This window comes from Macrobrachium rosenbergii, chromosome 31, assembly GCF_040412425.1.
Source record: "Macrobrachium rosenbergii isolate ZJJX-2024 chromosome 31, ASM4041242v1, whole genome shotgun sequence".
NCBI classification, from domain to species: domain Eukaryota; kingdom Metazoa; phylum Arthropoda; class Malacostraca; order Decapoda; family Palaemonidae; genus Macrobrachium; species Macrobrachium rosenbergii.
In genome coordinates this window covers 19,480,505-19,501,069 of record NC_089771.1, presented here as the reverse complement: position 1 = coordinate 19,501,069, position 20,565 = coordinate 19,480,505, and the positions used below count along the sequence as shown (strand labels likewise).

The 20,565-nt window shown below is 34.4% G+C and overlaps 1 protein-coding gene across 20 annotated transcripts in view; it reads right to left on the bottom strand.

The window, feature by feature from the left end:
- The window catches only part of Stim (stromal interaction molecule), a 240,478-nt gene that overhangs the window by 66,871 nt on the left and 153,042 nt on the right, over positions 1-20,565 (bottom strand). For 12 of the 20 annotated variants that reach the window (XM_067132347.1, XM_067132346.1, XM_067132353.1 and 9 more), the window contains 2 exons: positions 6,877-6,992; positions 2,213-2,362 (listed from right to left, as the gene is read on the bottom strand). In XM_067132347.1, the coding sequence (XP_066988448.1) occupies positions 2,213-2,362; positions 6,877-6,992 (266 nt within the window). Of the gene's footprint in view, positions 1-2,212; positions 2,363-6,876; positions 6,999-20,565 lie in introns of all 20 variants that reach the window. The other 8 variants (XM_067132343.1, XM_067132355.1, XM_067132361.1 and 5 more) reach the window with 1 other exon arrangement.

The window sequence follows — 20,565 nt, the reverse complement described above, 5'->3', positions numbered from 1 at the left end:
ATAGTAGTGTACTTGGAGAAATCAGGGAGGCACAAGACCAGAGATGCTGTGCTGTTTCACAGTAAAAAAACCTCTGTTAGAACAGATACCACCAGTGTCAAAGGCAGCTTCAAACAGGGAAAACAGGTTCATTTCACTGAATAAGCAACTGACCATAGATCTTCAATGTTCCCTGGACTCAGTGGGTTACCCTATTATAAACATTCTTGAAATGAGCCTCAATTGCCAGCTACCCGTTTACTATTATGCTCAACAAAACCAAGCAACTCAAAGATGTATGCACTGATGCATCTTCCGAACAACCTGAAAGTGTATGCCTTCCCCTCTATTTGAACTATCAAAGAGGTCCTAGACAAGATTCAAGCCTCTGACAACGTGAAGATGACCTAACAACTAATCTTTGGTCACAATAAGAAAGATCCTTCAATAACCTGTCCCTGTTGGTCAACAGTCACATGAGGATAATCAAAAGGAAGAAGTTACTTGGTCAGGAGACTCCAAAAGCAACTGGAAATGCTGCAGCCTTATGTATGGAGGCTATCCAGCAATGTCTCTGAAATAATTTCTGCAACAGCAGCCAAAGCCATCACTAGACTTTGCAGAGTTTTAACCATCAACTCTGACCAATGGTAATGAAATCAGTTCCTTAGCTGGCACAGTGAGAAGGGGCATTAAGCCACTAGCTACTTGATTTTCTCCCACTCCTTAGATGACTGAGTAAATTGTCAGTGTATGCCACCAAGGGATATAGGTCTGCCATCTTACAGGCCTTTGAGCTTTGCACACTTGGTGTGATTTCTTCAGTGAAACTGAAGATCAATCCAGAATTTTAATTAAGAAATCCCAATTCTGTCACCCAAACCTTTCAACTGGGATTTGTCTTTGGTTTTGAAAAGTTTCACTGAGCCATCATACAAACACCTGCAAGATGCCTTGCTGTTCTCAAACTAATGGTTATCTTTCTCCTGGCCTCTGCACTTTTAAATGGGTCAGCAAGATTATACCTTGCTCAGGGTTAGTTCAGCTGACTTGTCTTTTGCAGCTGACCTCATAGCAAACTTAAACCCTAAGCAACTTAAAAAGTTCCAAAACAATCTTGGCCATTGTTTTTCTTTCTTCCTACTCCAGTAATGCAAAGGATTATCTTCCTTGCCCAGTGAGAGTAGTTTGCCTTCACCTCAGGAGAACAAGAAATTCCAGGAATATCTCCTCCAAACTCTAAACTATTCCACTCCAAAAGCCTTTTCAAAAACCAGATTTTTACAAACACCATCTCCTACTGGCCGAAGCAAGCTATAATGTGGGTCTTTAGCGATCTGATTAATAACAAGGTTGCAGTTAAGAACTCTAGTCCTAATAATGAAAGTTCTCCACATCTTTAGTTTGCAGTGTAACCTTGGTGTAAATGCTATTTTTCTTTAAAGGATATTACCTCATTAATGGAAAAGTACACATTCTTTGGGATCGGTAACAGCAGCAAGGAAGATTTTATCTTTTGGAGGGAGGAGCTGGTAAACTTAATCTCATCTTTCTCACTCTCTTTAATTCATTGCTTCATAGAAACCATCCTTAAAGATGCATCTCCAAGGTAACTTTCTTCCCCTGTGCCAGTCAACAACTACAGATTTCAAGTTCCCTATTTTACACTGACTAGGTTCTCCCTCTCTTGTTCAACCTCTCATACTAAAATGAATCCCGGGTCCCTTAACCTTTTTTGGTCAACAAAATCCCACCATGGATCCTGCAGTTAATAATCACTATTTTGTTATCCTGCAGGTAATAATCACCATTCTGTTATCCTGCAGTAACAATCACCTACTCTAAACAAGTGACGGATCCGACTCCAAGAAAGAAAAATGGCAAAGCTCGTCAACTTTTAATATTCATAATTATCATCATCATCTTTACAATTTGATTCAAACGATAACCAATGGTTGATCAATTACAGCATTCTCTGCAAACTGCAGGATTTTGACCTATCATACAGAAACTGAATGTATATACAGTACCATAATATTTATAAAATTAACATTCTTTTTCAATATTTCATCGAACATGATTTAACATTAGTGTGTATACTTAAAAAAAACACTAATATTTCTCATTCTGCAATAATCCAAACAGAATGAGATAGCTTATGGAATGACAGTTCCCCTACCATCAATATCCCCTATACCTCCGAATCACTCTCATGGCTTAAAATTAAACTTACTTCAAGTTGGATTTTCAGTTGCTGTAACTCCTCAGCATGTCTGCTATTATTTTCTACAAGAAGGTCTGCTTCTGGAGTTGCAACATCAGAATTCATACGAAGCTCTAACTGCTGAAGGTTTTCTTCTGCTTCCCTTAGCTTTTCCATATCCTGAAACATAACACTCATGAGAAGCTGAATCAAAGTAAAGGTAGAGAGCGAAAAGCCTACCTGCTTTACTTCTTGCTTAAAGATGAATTTACAACTTATAAATGTTCAGCCTTTCTTAAAAGTAACTGAGTCAGCCTACATCTATAAAAGTGAAAACTTCTATCAAACCAGATATGTTACCATATTGGCCTTTAAACACACCATCTGTTCCACAAGGACATTTTTTGAAAAAACATTTTAGTATGGTACATTTAATCATGCAACTATTAATATTATTATAATGCCTTTTGGGGAACAACAACACTGTAATAATTAAATTTCAAGACCAGGCTGGCCAAGGTAAGATAAAGTAAGATAAAGCACCCAGTGGTACAACAGCGATTGCAATGTTGCTAAATGTACCAACTACATAGATTTCTTTATTGCATATTCAACCATATATAGTACTGAATGTTTCTTTTTAAATTCAAGACCTTTAACTGTAAGCCTCTGCTGTAGATCATTTGGGGTTATCAGTAAAATGCTTAAAAACATCTTGTCCTCATTTATATTAATGAATTTATAGTAAATCTTGGACAGATTGTTAATTTGTAATGAATAGCATGATACCATGCAAAAATTATTTTCTTGTATCCAAAGGCCATACATATGAATTTAGTCCAAGCATCAAATACAATGGCCCAATATCCCAACAAACATTTCCTTACTAGGTATGCAACGTTCTTGGTGGCATATATATCAAATGAGTACAGTAATACCTCACACTATATATCAATTCATTCAAAGACAGACAGCACAAGTAGGAAAAGGACTTGAGTTAAATAAGCCCTCTGAAAAAGAACCCAAGCAAACTTCATTCATGCACAGGCAATTGACAAATTCATCTTAATAATAATAAAAATTTTTTAAAATCAATTTATATTTTTCCCATGAATACAAACCACAGCTTTTTATAAATAAGAGCATCCTTTAGCACGAGCTGGAGATGTTTGTTGAGCTTGGTAACATGGTAGCTAACTGGTAGAGATGGGGAGGTTAGTGGGAAGATACCCCCTCGCTCACCCTATGACACCATTCACTTTTTCCTTAGACTACAGGGACTGAGCAGGGCAGTCGAAATGGATTCAGTTTATATAGAAGCTTTGGTCTGTATTGCTTTCAAAAATTTGCTATTTGTTCCTATGGGGACACAACCATCACCTTTTATATAAAGAAGACTTACTCCTTTGGAGGGATGTAGTCCCTCCAACTGAATGAAGTTGGATTCCATCTGTAATTGCCATGCTCCTGATTAAACACGCAAGCTGGGGATGCCATGGATCATGCAACCTCCTACTGGAGTGCAGAAATGGTTCACCAGAGCACTAACCCCTGGGGCATAGAACCCTAAAATGACAGGGGGATTCAAATAATGACAGATTTTGGAGAGCCATGAGATTCCCCTTAGGAGCTGCCAAGTTGGCAGGCAGCTGATTCTGGCTATTACCAAGTAATGGATTCAATAAAAGCCCTACCATTTTACTCCCTCCCTCTTGTAAAATCAGAAAGGACAGAGGGTGATGCATTCTAGACCAATAATATAAACAGGTGCTCACTGTGCACTGATCTGCATCTCATCAAACTGTGAATGTACTTTGACCCAGAAGCCGCTCTCAGTAAAGGAAAGGACAGAAGAAGAGTCCAGTAACACAACATTAACATCTCCAGGATTATACTGGGCTATGGTACTTGCATGAGACCTGAAACACAGACAAGTTCTCCTGAAAAGCAAGGGCAGACCCACATTCCTGACTTTGTGTGCTCTTGAGCGAGAAGGAAGGCCAACCTCCTCTATTGAGGAGTCACAGACCTGCTTGATTACCTCACAAAGCCAGAAAGAAAGGGTGTTCCTGTACACTTCCTCCTTATGCCTACCTGCACTAACAAAAAATCTCTCAACACTCTGAGTCCTGGACTCAAAGAGTGAGTTCTTTTCAAGAACTGTAGTACTTTACATTTCAGACCAAGGAAAGAAGTATCTCATCCACCAATGAAGTCTCAAAGTGAAACAATAAAAAAACTCTTGAATCTCTTGTCCAGAATAGATGGGTTCTGATTTTTTACTACAAACTCTAAAAAGAAAGGGAAAGAGAGCTCCCATCCCCCAAGTTCTGAATGAGATAGGACAAGCCATGTAACACCCCCACCCTCTTCACCGACGCAAAGCTAAGAGCTGTCAAGGGGGATAATACTGCTTGCAGTGTCTCATCAGCATAGATAAGTCCACATAAGTGGAGAGATCCATTTCCTTCAGTATGAAGAACTGATACAAAGTTGAGCGATTGCCTTTTGTTGCAGAAGCCACTAGGAACTTGTCCCAGTGAAGGTTGATAAGGAATCAAAGATACAATCACAAAAGATGGCCCACTTTCCTTGGTACATGTTTGTGAAGGGATGAAAGAGGTATCCAGACATCTCTCTCACTGTCCTATGAGAAGAGCCTCTATCTCACTGGACAACCTGGACACATGAAGGCTAAAAGCATGAACTCCCTTAAGGTATCTGCAATTGTGGGGTTGCTTCAGGAGAGTGGGCCATGGGAGCAACTCTCGCAGTCCCTTGACCAAGAATGTCAGCAGAATAGTATACCACTCCACAGGCAGCCAACAAGGAGTTACCAAACTCATATGAAGTTAAGAGGTGATGAACACTGTTGATCACCCTGGAGAGGGCAGGACTGTGTATGCACCCAGATTGTGCCAGGGGTGTTGGAATGTAACTTCCACAACTGCCCATGGGTTTGGGACTGGAGAACAGAAGACTGTAACTTTCTGTTGAATCTGGTTACTGTATAACCAGACTGATCATGGAAAACCCCATATCTCAAACAGTTTCTCCACTATTCTGGAATGTAAGGACCACTCCATCCCAAATACCTGACCCTGACAACTAATCTGATATGTCAGGACATTCTGCCTGCCCAGATTATATCTGGCTGACAGCTCGACAACTTGAACCCCCGCCCCAACTTGTGTATCTGCAACACCAACTGACACAGGGTTCAAGATGTCATCCCCATTTGTTGTTGTAAGTTACAATGTTGTCCTGTTGTTCATCAACACCCCTTTACAAGTTCTTGGAAGGCTTGTAAAACTAATGACAATGCACATAAATCACAAAGGAAATAGCAAGCATAATCTTTATTCCTAAAATCAGCAATACTTCCGTGGGACTACCAATAAGGGGGGCATGATGCCACCACATAGCCATCTTAGTCCCTTGCAGCAGCATTGGTATGTTTTTCTCCACACTGATAGAAAAGCAAGACCAAAGTGACGCAAAATACTGTCAAAAGGTACATAGTACAAAACGAAGCAAAAGCAATTGAAAAGCAACAAAGGTGGCAAGCTGCTCATCCAAACCAACGAGCACACAATTAAGCGTGGGGAAACATGTTTTCTCTATATGGTGGCCAAATTCAACAACCATCTCCAGTTGAAGCTGAATGATACACTTATACAATATTTAAAAGGTGATGGCTGTATCCTTATAGGAACTACTATTATTATTGAACATAAATCATGTATTATAAAAATTTATTTGAGATTGTCATAAATGAACACATAGTCTTTAATAAACTTTATTACATCAACTTCTACAAAAATGTTGAGGTGAATGTTGCTTGAAAACAATTCTGTACCTTTGCTAATTATATCCTATGGATAATCTTTTTATAAAATCCAAACTCCATACAACCATGAAACTCTTCATACAGTAAATACCTACTATGTTCAGGGAACTTCTTTTAGAAAGAACAAATCCACTTCATATAGGCTACTAAGGACTACAATGAATGAGCTATCAAGACTGAACACTGAACCGCTACAGGTTACCTTGAATGAAAGGTAAGATAGCCCTGGTGTCACCCTCATAATTGGTGGGAAGAAAAATGCTTAACAATACCCCAAAGAGATAAATGACTTAAACCTATCATGTATTACCCTCTAAGTGCATGTTAAACCTATCACCCTCTAAGTGCATGTTATGTTAAAAACAAAAACAAAGTTGGACATAACACAGCTACATGAAAAATTGGCCTATGAAAATAAATTGTTGGCTGTTTACCAAAGGAAACAACTGCATTGCACTAAAAATATAAATCATTATGATAACTGGAAGCTTAAGTGATAATGTATTTTCATAAATTTAAGAAACCCTCAGTAAACAGCATCTCCTTCACACAGATTAATAGCCTTTTTCCTCTCGGTGATAACTCCAGTAGTCTCTGATACCTTATTAAATATTACCACAGACTGAAAGAATTTTACTTAAAACTGTTACCAAAATATTTACAGATAGAATATATGAACACAGTATCTGCTGCTCAATTACTGTATTCTCCTTCACCAGTCAACTGAAAAATCATTACTATGTCATGGTCATCAGAAGTTCTTGGATGAACCAAAAATTTCATGTGTACTGCCTTACCTTATTGAATTTAATGTGAAATAAATTAAAAATAAAAATATACTTACTGTCAACATGTCGCTAAGTTGTTTCTCATATTCCCGATTACGCTGATATGCCTTGAAGCATCCTATAAGTGCTAGCGTAAGCAAAGTCACAAGCACCAGGTCTTTAACGTGACTCCCTGATTCTGTGAAATATAAACAAACAGATTATAATTAAATACCTTTGAATTAAAGTAAAGGTAAAATCATTGCAAGACAAATAGCACACAGTAGATTATTACATGAACACTGACAGATTATATCAAAATTTGAACTTCACAATGGCATAATTTATGAATATAAAAATGTATATCTCAATACAGTACATCAAATTCTAAATAATTAGTCAAACATAGAATACAGTATGCCTAAAAACTTCGGTGATTCCAGTGTCAAAATAAAATGAACATCATCCCCCACTCAATAAAAAAATGACATGCACTACATAATCTCAAAAATAATTTCTCCAAATTAATCATTTTCCTTACGTGGTAAAAAAAAGTTGATAACTTAGTACAGTACACACATGCAGTTAGTCTCTTTTCTTACTAAGTTCAACAATAAGCTGAATATCTATCTACTAGTTCAGCATATTATTGCTCAGTATTCGTAAGTGTCTACAGTACAGGAAGTTACTGTCATTGAAGTGGTGTCAGACTCGTACAATCTGTCAGACTGCACACTGCAGTACTTGCATTCCAATGGTAAATGGTGTTTAGACAGTAATTAAGGTTTGACCATTAAATAGTTTATATATCTGTCCTAACCATCCTAGCATTGCTGCAAAATAATAAACGCAAATAGGGATTAAAAACTACGCATACTGTACTTGTGTAGAAACATTCGTTCACCCTAAGAAAAATTCCATCACCCACAGATGCTAAATTTGTCAAATCTGTAATATAAGATATTTGGTGATTGCCTACAGTTGTTTTCTGAGGCACAGTAAAGGCAGTACACTAGCAGGACTCATGAAACTTCCCCATATATGTATGGCTTCCGAAAGAATGCATGGATTATGTTGCACTTCTGATTACAATATAAGAAAATCAACAAAATTCACATACTATACACAAGTTGAAAGAAAGTTTATCTCCTCATCCCTTCCTTCCCTTATCATCTAAACCCTCTCGCCTCTCTCCTTTACTTTCACATCCTGCACACCAGGGACAAAGATGCAGAAAAATGCTAAAGGGGGTATAATGTAGTAATAATACAACTGTTAAACAAAACAAAAAAATCATAACAGTGACTTTACTATCTATTTCAACATCTTACAGCTGACCTTCTTTCATTCTGGGTTGGAACTAAAAAAAAAAAAAAAACCAGACTGGTATTAAAAGTTGTACACTGTGATAGTACCACATATACAATCAATTAAAACATGAAAGAAATATTCTGATGCTGACCCTAACCTTAGTCACGACCAGGTCACATACATCTTGGATATGGTGATGGATCTTTTGCACTAAAGTGCAAATAAGCTAAACATTCAAATAAAATATTCTATAGGAACATATATACTATCTGGGGACCAGAGCTGGGAGTCCCAGACTTACTTGTATAAATACTGAGATGGGTGGCTGGAGATTTGTGGAAGTGAAAGCAAAAGAGACATAAATGGCAGAATTTCATAGTATTCTGAGACCCCAAATTTAACTAAATGACCGTGGTTCAGATTTAAATCGTGTCTGGCTTGATGACAGAACATAACAAATATTAATACACTAGCAAAAATTAAAGCAAGGTTATGAAGCAAAAATGTTTAAAATTTGGTATATCAAGTTGACCGTGATCAAGGTAAACTTTAAGTGGAAGTAAAATAAATTTCAACACATTTCCATGAATACTAGTTCTCTGGAAAAATAAAAATTTGCATGACATCAGGTTTGACAATATGATCTTTGGTCAAGTCAGTGTGTATCTGACCTAATTCTGAGTCAACATACCAAATAAAAAACACACACATAACAAGGAAAATCTGATACTGAACTTGGCCAAAATAAGTTACTGTATTCAACTGCTTGCAAGACACTCCTCAAAAATTGTCATTATTAGTCCATGCTTAAATAGCACTGGAATTATCATAGAGGTAATTTTATTAAAAAAAAGAAAAAGAAAAAGCTTTAGATCAATGAACTCAACACGTTTCCGCTAATTTCCAAAACTGTATTCCACCCACTACTAATGTAAAAGATATTTGGTTTCACAACGTTCCTATTTAACAGTGTCATAAATTCTAATATTGAAATGTACTGTATAAAAATGTATTCCTGGCTGTAGTTTATGTGATGATAATACATCAACCAACAAGATACTCAAAAGTTTTATACTGTATCTAATTTTGTTATGTTTTCCATAATTGTTACAATTTATATTCTAACAATTAGTATGTATTTTTGTAGATAATGAACATGCATGTTAATGCATAAATTTTCAACTTACACTGAAATGGAAAATACAAGCGTACGACAGAATCAGTCACATGAAAGGCAAAGTACAACAGTTCACAATGTTGTACCACTAAAACGTTTTAAATCCCATTTTGTTACGTATTGTATTAATGCAACAATTTATATTCTAATACTGAATATATATTTATGTAAAGACAACATTTTAATGCATAAACTTTCCACTTGCCACTGAAATGGACAAGATTAAGTCAGAGTCACTCTGGAAATGTAGGATTAGTAGGATGTAAATCATTTTTAAATTATCATTTTTGCATATGTCTTGATGTACGAATAACTTTTTTACATATATAACAGCATTTACATTAAAAATTATACTTTACAGCATTTCTATGTACATGTTATGCATTGTTAACTATGAACTATAGTACTATAAATAATGCCAATAATGTGTGAAAAATTTACCATTATATAAAATGCAGAAATCTCCATGGACAAGAACTTCATATTCATCCTTGCGGCAAGGTTAAAATATGTCTGAATTGATATTTGAACATCATATATTTAAACACAGTGCAATCATTGTAAGAACATTATCAGGAGAAAAAACATTATTCTTTTTATATAAAGACAAAAGACATTCAATGATTACCATACGGTAACTGAAATATTTATGGGAGCTAATATTACAACTAATTTTCTCAAAAATCTTAAATACAAATTCTGCAGTGAAAGATTAACTTATGATTTTCCTTGCAATCATACTGATATTTGGTTATCTTCTCTATGGCACTTTGAAGAATCATATTTAATAATTCATCACCGTTTTCACTTGCCTACATAATTTTATAACTTAGCATCAACTTTGATGAGAGTTCTTTTAGAATTCTCAAAATTTAATTGTCGAAGATCCCCATTATATTATATAAGCCTCATGACAACCACGCTCAAGCCCGGCCATCGAAGAATTAGAATTTATTTCTGGTGATAGAAATTATTTCTTGTATAATGTGGTTCGGATTCCACAATAAGCTGTAGGTCCCATTGCTAGGTAACCAATGGTTCTTAGCCACATAAAATAAGTCTATCCTTCGCCAGGCTCCTAGGAGAAAGCTGTTAATCAGCTCAGTGGTCTGGTTAAACTAAGCTTATACTTAACTTTTCTTCACACATAGCAAAAACAGTAAATAATGAATGGGCGACAAAATTCTTTATTACAATATTACAATTTGATAAGAGTCAGCTAACTGATAAGGTAGCTGGAGAGAGAGAGAGAGAGAGAGAGAGAGAGAGAGAGAGAGAGAGAGAGAAGAGGAGAGAGAGAGAGAGATATATGAACAGACTCTCACTGAAGTCTTCTGGTCCTTAATTATACCTGAACACATTCATATCCTCTCTCTCTCTCTCTCTCTCTCTCTGCCAAGACATAAGGCCCAAATGTTTAAAATGAATGGCAACGCTTAGCATTCTTTGAAAATGATGATGTTTAAAGTGTATAATAAATTGCAAAATCATCTACAAAAGATAATTTTTAACACAGCATGTAGCTCTATTGGTAAGATGCACAGCATGCTACTAAATGCATTTCCATTGGGGACCCCATTTCCAAATTTGTGTGTGGCTAAGTAGGTATTATCAATACATGCTCAGAGAATTCAATTACAGTGAAAACCACTGTCCTATAAAGCTTTGCGAAGTTGTGTCTCTGAGTAGTGTCCCATGCTTTCTGTGCATCACAGAAAACTGCCCAAATGTTGACACTAATTTACCGTAAAGGTTTTGGCACAAAATGGTATACTGTACTATATTTGTCTGTCTTGAACAAAAATTTCTCTTTTAGAGGTGATCTCTGTCCAATAAATTTTATTTTGGTAATTTTGTATGTTGAGTTTGGATCTTTTTTATGTATTATTTTATATCTCAAGGGTGTTCCTGTACCTTAGGGGATTCAACAATTTTTCAGGAACTTCTTCCTCCTCTTGGTTACGGATACTAGGAAATGTTACTGTTCTCTGGATGTAGTTAGAAATATATTTAGAAAATTTAAGATTCCATAAAGTTTAGAAAAGAAGTGGTTTTTTTTTTAATGTTTTAATCAGTCACTCATTTGGATTTTGGGGTCTATAAGACATTTCTTATGCTGGATATTAACTGAATAATTTCCTCCAAAAAAATAACTGAGGAAGAATTCTTTCAATTTCAAGAACATGACCCACCGCCTAAAAATTCCCTGTCAATGGATTAGAGTTAGCTCTAGTTTTCTTCTCTTGCTTCCTTTGCATTGTTTTGACTTTTCATTTTTCCTCTGAGGTAACCATAGCTGTGGTCTATTGTTGCCTATTCATCATCTTTCAGTTTATTATAATTTGGCACGGTAAGCAATGAAGCAATATCACCTTGCACAGCCTCCTGCCCTCTAAAGGGACCTACTTGGGATGAATGATATCCTGTCATACTGGTGACCTTTTGGAAAAACTTCCTATATATATATGTCTTACAATCAGTGCCTTAACACTCATCAGTTCTTTAAGAACTGAACAATGGTGAAGTGACAGTTTAACATGAAAGTTTCCTTCGATAGGCTACATCAGGTACACTATTTTTATCAATGGAAGGATGCGTTTTCCAATTCTACAATCCATCAAAAGCAACGTGTGACCAACATTTACCAGCCTCTTTGCAGGGGTCGTCAACAAGATTTTGGTTACAGAGCACGATGAAAAAAATAAAACAAAGGCAGAGAATAAACATATGTCCAACCTTTGTCTCTACACTATGAATTAGCCATAGCATTATCTTTGTATTCTCCAAGGTAGCAAACCTACCCTACAGTTATCACACAGTTCTTCATTGCATGGCACATGCCCAACTCCACCAAAGTATTGGGACATTTGGGGGCTTACACAATAGCATCACACCATCATATCAAGAGAATGAAGAAAACTTTTACAAGATAAAAACAAAAAAAAGAACAGCTTGAATAAAAAATGTTTAGTAAAACAATGATAATCATTGTATAATGTGATTATTCTTCAAAAGACTTAATATTCTTCATGAAATCTATTTGTAAAATATTAGCAAACTGCCTTATTTCTTTACCTATAATATATATATATATATATATATATAGAAAGAAAGATTTTACCTATAATATATATATATATATATATATATACAGTATGTATATATATATATACAGGCAGAGATTTATAATATATATGTATATATATATTATGTATATTATATGTATATATATATAAATATATATATATATATATATATATATATATATATACATACAGGTATATATATGACCCTCTGGGTTACGCATACAGTAGACTCTGGGTTACGCCTAGACCATTACTTAATGCTCTGAGTTTACTGATGCTCTTCAAATATATTCATCAAAAACTATTTCCTGAGTTACAACACCTGTTCCAGGTTTACAATGCCTACAACGACAATTCAACAGAAGAAATATGGCTCCAAAATGGCAGAATGTTCAAAATTTGTGGTTTTCTTTTTTTATGAAAAAATCAATAAAAATGCAAGACATGTTGTTTTCAAGACACCAAAGGAATTAAAAGTAAGGTTTTCTAATGATTTTCAATGATATTTCGGGCAACTCAGATCCAAACAGAAGATATAAAATTTACATTTGTAGAGCAATACCTTTATTCACTAATAACAGGTTTTTATTGTATCTTCATGACTGAATACATTTTTCATATGAAAAAAATTGATATACTAATTTTTCAAATATTAAGGTAACCACAGCAAAATATCAATAAAATTTTAAATTAAAACCCCACTAAAATCACAAAACAGCTTAACATGTGATCAACTCAGTTCAACCTCATAGAGCAATATTCACTAACTGCTCATTTATATTTTATTTTCATGACTAAAAGCATTTTATGATAAAAAAATTATTTACTAATTTTCAAATGTTAAAATTAAGGTAACCACAGAAAAGCACCAAAATTTAAAAAATCCCATAGAATCACAAAAGAGCTTCCCAATGTGAACGACTCAGTCCAAACACACACACTCTCTCTCTCTCTCTCTCTCTCTCATATCACTGATATTTAAGTAAGGCCAACTGCCCATATCTCTCTCTCTCTCTCTCTCTATTGTGCAGTATATCAGGGGCCTTTGCATACACTACCAGGAGGGTGAGTAGCATTTGTTTTTTCTCTCTCTCCGAGATATGTAACATGTATGTTTACTGGTTTTGTATAGTTTTACAGATAAATGTGACTTACTTTGTCAGTCATTTTTTTATATTTTCCTTGCCATAATTACTTTTTGCATTTCAATAAATAGGAAAAATTTGGTTAGATTTTACACAGTTCTGTAAAATTCCAAGTCTTTTTCTGGTAGATAAGCAGTGAGGCAAACAGAATGGTCAAAATTTGGATTTTTTTTATGAAAAACTCATTATAAATGCAGGCTACGTCATTTTCAAGACATCCAAAGGATACCCAAAGGATTATAAGTAAGCTTTTCTTATGATTTTCGACAATTATTTTTATTTTCGGCTTATGAAGCAGCATTGGAACGGAACCCCCTTCATAAACTGGGGATTGCCTGTATATACATACATACATACATACATACATTGTTATATATATATATATATATATATATATATATAGAAAGTATATATGCTTTATATATATATATATATATATACAGGCAGTCCCCGGGTTTTTCGACGGGTTCCGCTCTGCGCCATGGCCATAACCTCAAAAATTGTCGTAAACCGAAAATCGGAAATCGTCAAAATCATAAGAAAATTTACTTTAATGCTCTGGTGCATTGAAAATGACGTAAACTTCATTGGTTGTTGAGTTTTACATCAAAAAACCTTCAAATTATGATTATTCTGCCATTTGGGGCCAAATTTCTTCGTCGGATCGGGCGTATTTGACGCCGCCGTAACCCGAAACATGCGCAGAAGTCAGGAAATAATTTCTGATGAATATATTTTGAAAAGCGCCGTAATTTTGAACGCCGTAGTCGGAACCGCCAGAACTGGGATCGCTTGTATATATATATATATATATATACACATACATTTGCCATATAAATTAGGTTCCAGCTAAAAGACAGATATCTGATCAAAACCTACAGCAGCTATTCCAGAATCCTGCCATATAAATTGGGTTCCAGTCAAAATACAGATATCTGATCAAAACTATAGCAGCTATTCCACAATCTATGTCTATAAATGGTCATCATAAGTCTTAGCCATGTTCCATTGACTATAAAAAAAGTATTATATACCCAAAACTGAAGTGTCTAATCCTTCCAAACAAAATCTTCACTCTCCACAATCAGACTTGCAGTTACTTGTAATTGTTCCAACTAACCTTACTGGAACATAATAACCTTTCCCATATACTGTATGACCATTATATAATATGAAAAGAATACAAGACTTGAAGAGCCTGAGACTTCCGATGCAAGGGTAAATTAACCACAATGTATAACCTTTCACCTCCTTATGTCTTAAAGAATCTCATAATGACTCCCTTTTCAATTAGGATTCTGGCCACTAACAACTATGCAACAAATACATCAAAAACATAACATTCTAAAGCAATACTGTAATGCATCTGTACTAAGCAGATAGAACTGAAATACCCACAATGCAAACATGCATCCTTGTGTACCCTCTTTGTTTGACTTTTCCTAAAAAGAACCAACCTACTTTACCACCTTGTCTACAGTAGATGAGTATCTTTACACCCTAGAAGAAAATTTACATGCATAACAAAAGATTAATTTTGAATTGTAAAACAACTTTTAGCATTTTTTGTATAAGACTTATTCAAAGAGAAAAGATGAAAGATATAAAGAAATTTGTCAGATTTTCAAAAAACCTCAGGGTATGCTCTGTATTTAACTGACTTAATATATAAAATTCTGAGTACACCAAGATCAAGTTTATACTTAACGTATATCAAGGCGATGCTGTTGGTGTGATTACCTGCTTTTTATCATGAGGAGTAATACTAAACAGAAGATTTTTTGCAAAGTCTTGAATCACAAATATTTTGCAATATTCACTCAAGTGACTTACAAATGTATTAAAAAGAAAAGTGCACCACCACAATAAAACAGCAACATGTGAAGATGTGGCAAAGGCATGCAAAGCTGTAATAAATCTAGCATTCTCCCTTTAAATAACAATGACTCAATTCCGTACTGCCTATAAACATTTCTTTAAAATGGTTCCAGGAATATTAATATTACATAAATTCTGATTCAAGGGATGTGTGTTCATAAGGTATTTGCTTCTGAAAAGGGTGCACACTTTCTGTCAGTTCTGTTACCTCCATTTCAAACCACGAAGTGTGCTTCTAGGCTAATGAGTTAACTTGTGCTATTACACCTAAAACGCAATGCAAAAATTTTCCTAACTTCTATTTGATATTTGGACACCCTAACATTAGGGAGAGTGCTATAACTACAGCTATGATAAAGGTAAACAGGCATTTGACATACTTATAGTACAGGTACGGCATAAAATGCTACCAAAACATACGAGATGGACAGGCAATACCATTTCACTACAAAGGAAGTATAATACAGCACATCAAAAAGTATTCCAAGCAACAAAACAGTCTAATTATTTCAAGTTGTAATAGCAAACTAGTTTGTGAGACATATGTCTTCATAGTACAACAAAATGAAGAAGACTGAGACAATCATAATAGTGCCCATGATTCACAGTTTTGAAATAAAATACGAGTGGAAAAAATTTATGCTACAATTCTTTTAACAATCAAATTATAACAACCCAAATTATACTTTTCCCATTAATAAAGACTACAATTCAAGTCCCTGTGTTATGCATCGATACCACTTCTCGTAAATAAGCTGCTTCACTATAAGACATATCTCTCACCTATGCAGGCATTCCAAAATCATGTGTAATTGTGAAGTAAGCCATTTAACAACCATGATGGCAATACTTACCAAGCATCAACAGGTCATCAGCCAAAATGCAGGGAGAAAAAATTCTTATGTTTTAAAGTCATCATTCATACCGCAAAATGCAATCTTCAGGAAAAAGTGCACATCCTATGTTAGTCTGTGCTCATTAAAATTCCTTCCTGATGTTTATATCAAAAGAAAAAGTCAACACTCTCCCACCCATCCCAAAAGCAGTGTTGCCTAACAGGAACGCACTAATTTAAGACTACTAAAAAAAAAAAGAAAATCTCTACAAGGATATCTAAATGGTAAAATTTTCACATAAATTTTGTCTTGAAAATGCAAATTTTCTAAGTACAGTATAAAAATTATATCTATTCAAACAAAATCCTGAGAGCTTTTTGAAAAAAAATGGAATTCTTTAAAAACTCTATCTGCCACGCTTAAATACAAAATCAAAAGAATAAACAGAACATATCAGCCCCCCCGTCTGAAAACCATTTTGCTATCATATAGTTGTCCAAAATATTAAATAACACTTCATTTCAAGAAAATTTTATATCAATATAATTTATAAGAAAACAATAGATCTTGAGATTACTGAAAAGAAATTACATATACAGTATATGTGAACAGTCTGCTCAAAAGCAAAAAAAATTGCTTGTATAGGACAGCAGATTACACATTTCTATTTTATTAGCCTATATCATCAAATATTGTTACTATAATCCTTAGATAATTCCTACTGGATACTTCATAAGTGAGAAAACTAAATACCTTACAGCATTACAGTAAAAAATCTTAAACACTATAAATAAGCACAGCAAAACAAAATTAGAACTGTAAAGACAGGAGAAGAATAGCTACGCATGTCCAGAATAGAGCAAAGAAATTTAGGAAGAGACTACAAAGTTTCGCTTCAGGGTAGTACATGAAAAGGTGAAAGACTCTCACCTTCACCATTCCATACACTAAATCATGTATCATACTCTTAATTTGTAGGGGAAAAAGGTAAGAAAAAAGAAAAGCACGAATGCTGATGGATATATGTACGACAAGTAGGGTGTATTCAGTGGACCTTATATCACAACGTCTTCCTTTAGGCTACTAATTGATAAAAAATGACCCTTGTACTAGACCAAAATGGTTTGTTCCTCATTGTCTCAGAAAGAAATGTAGGTTTATATTAAAGGTATAAAATGCTTCATATATCACACTTTTAATATATGATGTTTTTCCTTCTTTTCAAGAAATTAAGAACAACAAACCATTTTCATTTGTTATCAGCTGGTAGGCATTAAAATCAGACTTTATAATAGAAGGGCAAATAAATCCATCCTTCCCGGCCATATCCATTACCGTCCCTTATTTTACTTTTTTCATATCTTTATCTGCAACAAATATAAATGTACAACACATGTTACTGAGTGCACGGAGGTAGTGAAGGTTAGTTGTGGTCATTATATGGTCATAGTATATTTCTTGACCTTGCCCCCTTTCTACTTGTCCATGCATCATTCTAAATTAAAATTTTGTTTTGTGTATTCATAAATTATACCATTCTATCACTATTTTTCCCCTACTTAGCTAGTCTCTTCCCGTCCTTATAGTTCTAGTTTTTTCTGTTTTTGCTTTCCTATGCAGTAACTTAAATTACTGTACCAGGCTTTGATGTTAATGAAAATCTGTTGTTTTTGTTCTCTCTTATCTAGCTATTTTTGCTATCATAGTAACATTCCAGTAATACACATAATGTTATTCTTAAATTATTTCAGTACAAATCATGTTCAATCAGATTTACATGACTTCTGCATAAGAAAATATCATACCCTCTAGCTTTTAAAATTAGCTCAAGCTTCTTCCTGCTGCAGATGAATTTCTTTTAGTCTACTAAAGAACTTTTCCAAATAAACCTTCATCTTATTTCCATGCAGCCAGAGCAATGATAACTTCAAGAACATTTTCAATTGCATAATACACAAGGCAACTTATTAAACCATCAATTATCATACTAACTTTAATTAATCTACTGTTTGCAAATGATAAAACAAGTAAATTAATTGCATTTCATAAAAATATACTAAAAATGATGAAGTAACGATATATAAAAGTATAAAACAGTATATTAAAAAATTGTCACCTAATTATATGTTGGCATCTTGTGAGTTGTTTGTTAGGACAGTAACTGTCTTCTGTCATGTGTTTACAGAACACAATAGACTTCCATACAATTTTGTTACTGTATAATGTCTCTAAACTGTAATACTTACTAGCTAAGGCCTTTTAAATTCTCACCAGATTTCTATCCCCTTCCATGTATCTAACAAAGGCATACTTATCTTAATGAAAAGCTTATTGTAATAAAATGCAGTTTCACATGAACTTTCAAACATGTATACTTACTGTGCCCTGCTATCACAACAAACACAATGTGTTCTATAACTTTGAGCTGACAGAAGAATAGAAGTTATGATAAACTTCTACTTTCAAATAAAATAGCAGCACTCTTACTAAATATAAACTGAAAAAATATAACTCAAAAGCAATGAAGCCAAATGCTACTTGTACATAATTTTATAGAAAAAACAGAAATAACATCTGCAATTAAGTTCTTCCACTACTAATTAATCCTGAGGCAAATAAGTAAATGGCTGAAACAAAAGAACTCTTTTTAAGAACTATAGTGTTCCATGAATTTTCATAAGTACTCAAGAGCAAATATCCAACTAAACACTAAATAAAAGCATTACGCATACATACTAAGCAAACACAAAACATCAAAGCATAACTATTCATAGCAAATTACCACACCAAGTTCAGTTTCACTAAAATACAACTTTTATTTACTTTCATCAAATCATGAAGGTTAACTGTTCTTTAAGATTCCCTCTTCAACATTTTGTACGTCATAAAAAAATTCAACACAATTCACCAAGGTAAAAATGGTACCAGCTAAAAGAAAATATTAAATCTGTTCTCAAAGTGACCTGCTGATATAGCATTCACAGCTTAACAGGAGATTTTCAAATACAGTGTATTAAATGTGGATAAAATTCCACTATTAATCAAATCTTTGTGTCTCCATTTTAAAGTTATAGTAATCACCATCACCTCGAACACCACATAACACAAAAGGGACTACAAAAATTCTGCCACTCATGCTCTTTCCCTTGCTTTATCTGCCACAAATTCCAACCTCCTTTCTCATAATTCTCATCCATGTAGATCTGGTTCTCCCAACTCTTTTGGTGGCTACAGTAGGCCAGCTGACATTACCATATACTATTCTTCCAATAGAGGGTTGTAAGAAGAACATGTTCAAGCCATTTCCATCTACCTTTCCTCATTATTTCATCTACATATGGAACTTACATAAATTCCCTAGAAGTATCATTTCTTACTCTATCCTGCCATCTGATCCCTAATATTCTACCTCAAGATTTATTTTCATGTCAACATCATCTTTTACAGCTTCTTTTTCATGCTAAGAGTCATGTCTGTATAGCAATATTGATAATACAGTACTAGAATAATGTTTACTCTTCTTTTAATATGTGTGTTTTCATAACACATTCAGGTCTTCATCACCTTCTGGTAAACCAGCCAAATTATTCCCTTCATTTCTCTTATTCACAACCTCACAAAAATGTTGTTATGTCCAGTGTTGCTCTCTTTTGATGTTATTACTGACTAATCCCTTCTTCTGAAAGGTATTTTCCTCTTTTCCTTTGCACCCAAGATTATGTCATTACAAATTTTGTGACGTACCCAGGTACCACTGTCACTCACTCAATACATGGTTTCTCAACATTATCAGCCAGTTTGCCTAAATATTCTCCTTTAACTATTGCGCATCTTTGTTTAACTCCCTGATCTAGACTTGATTACTTTGCATGTTCTACTTTAAAATCTTCATCTCCCTGAAATCTGTCTGCATATACCGTTTGCTTTATTGTATCCCAAGTCTCATCTTATTTCCAATATTTCTGTCTTGTTACCCAATACTCCAGTACTGTGCTTCTTTTCCAGTAGTGAGATGCATTCTTGAAATTTAAGTTATTAATGAATCATGGTGTAAAGAATGGTCTGTCTCAACTTTCTGTTGGGTGCTTTTTATCTCAACTTCAGTGAGGCAATGACAAATTGACAATCACTACTGACATCTACTTCTCTGCAGCTCTTAATATTTGTCACTGTTCATTTTGTCTCTCAGTTAATAGTTATGCGTCTATCTGATTTTGTATGACTGCCATCTGGAGATGACAGTATATTTATAGATGTCCTTCTGTTAGAAAAGAGTACCTTAAATAACCAAATTATTTGAAGCACAGAAACTAATAAATTGCACCTTATTACC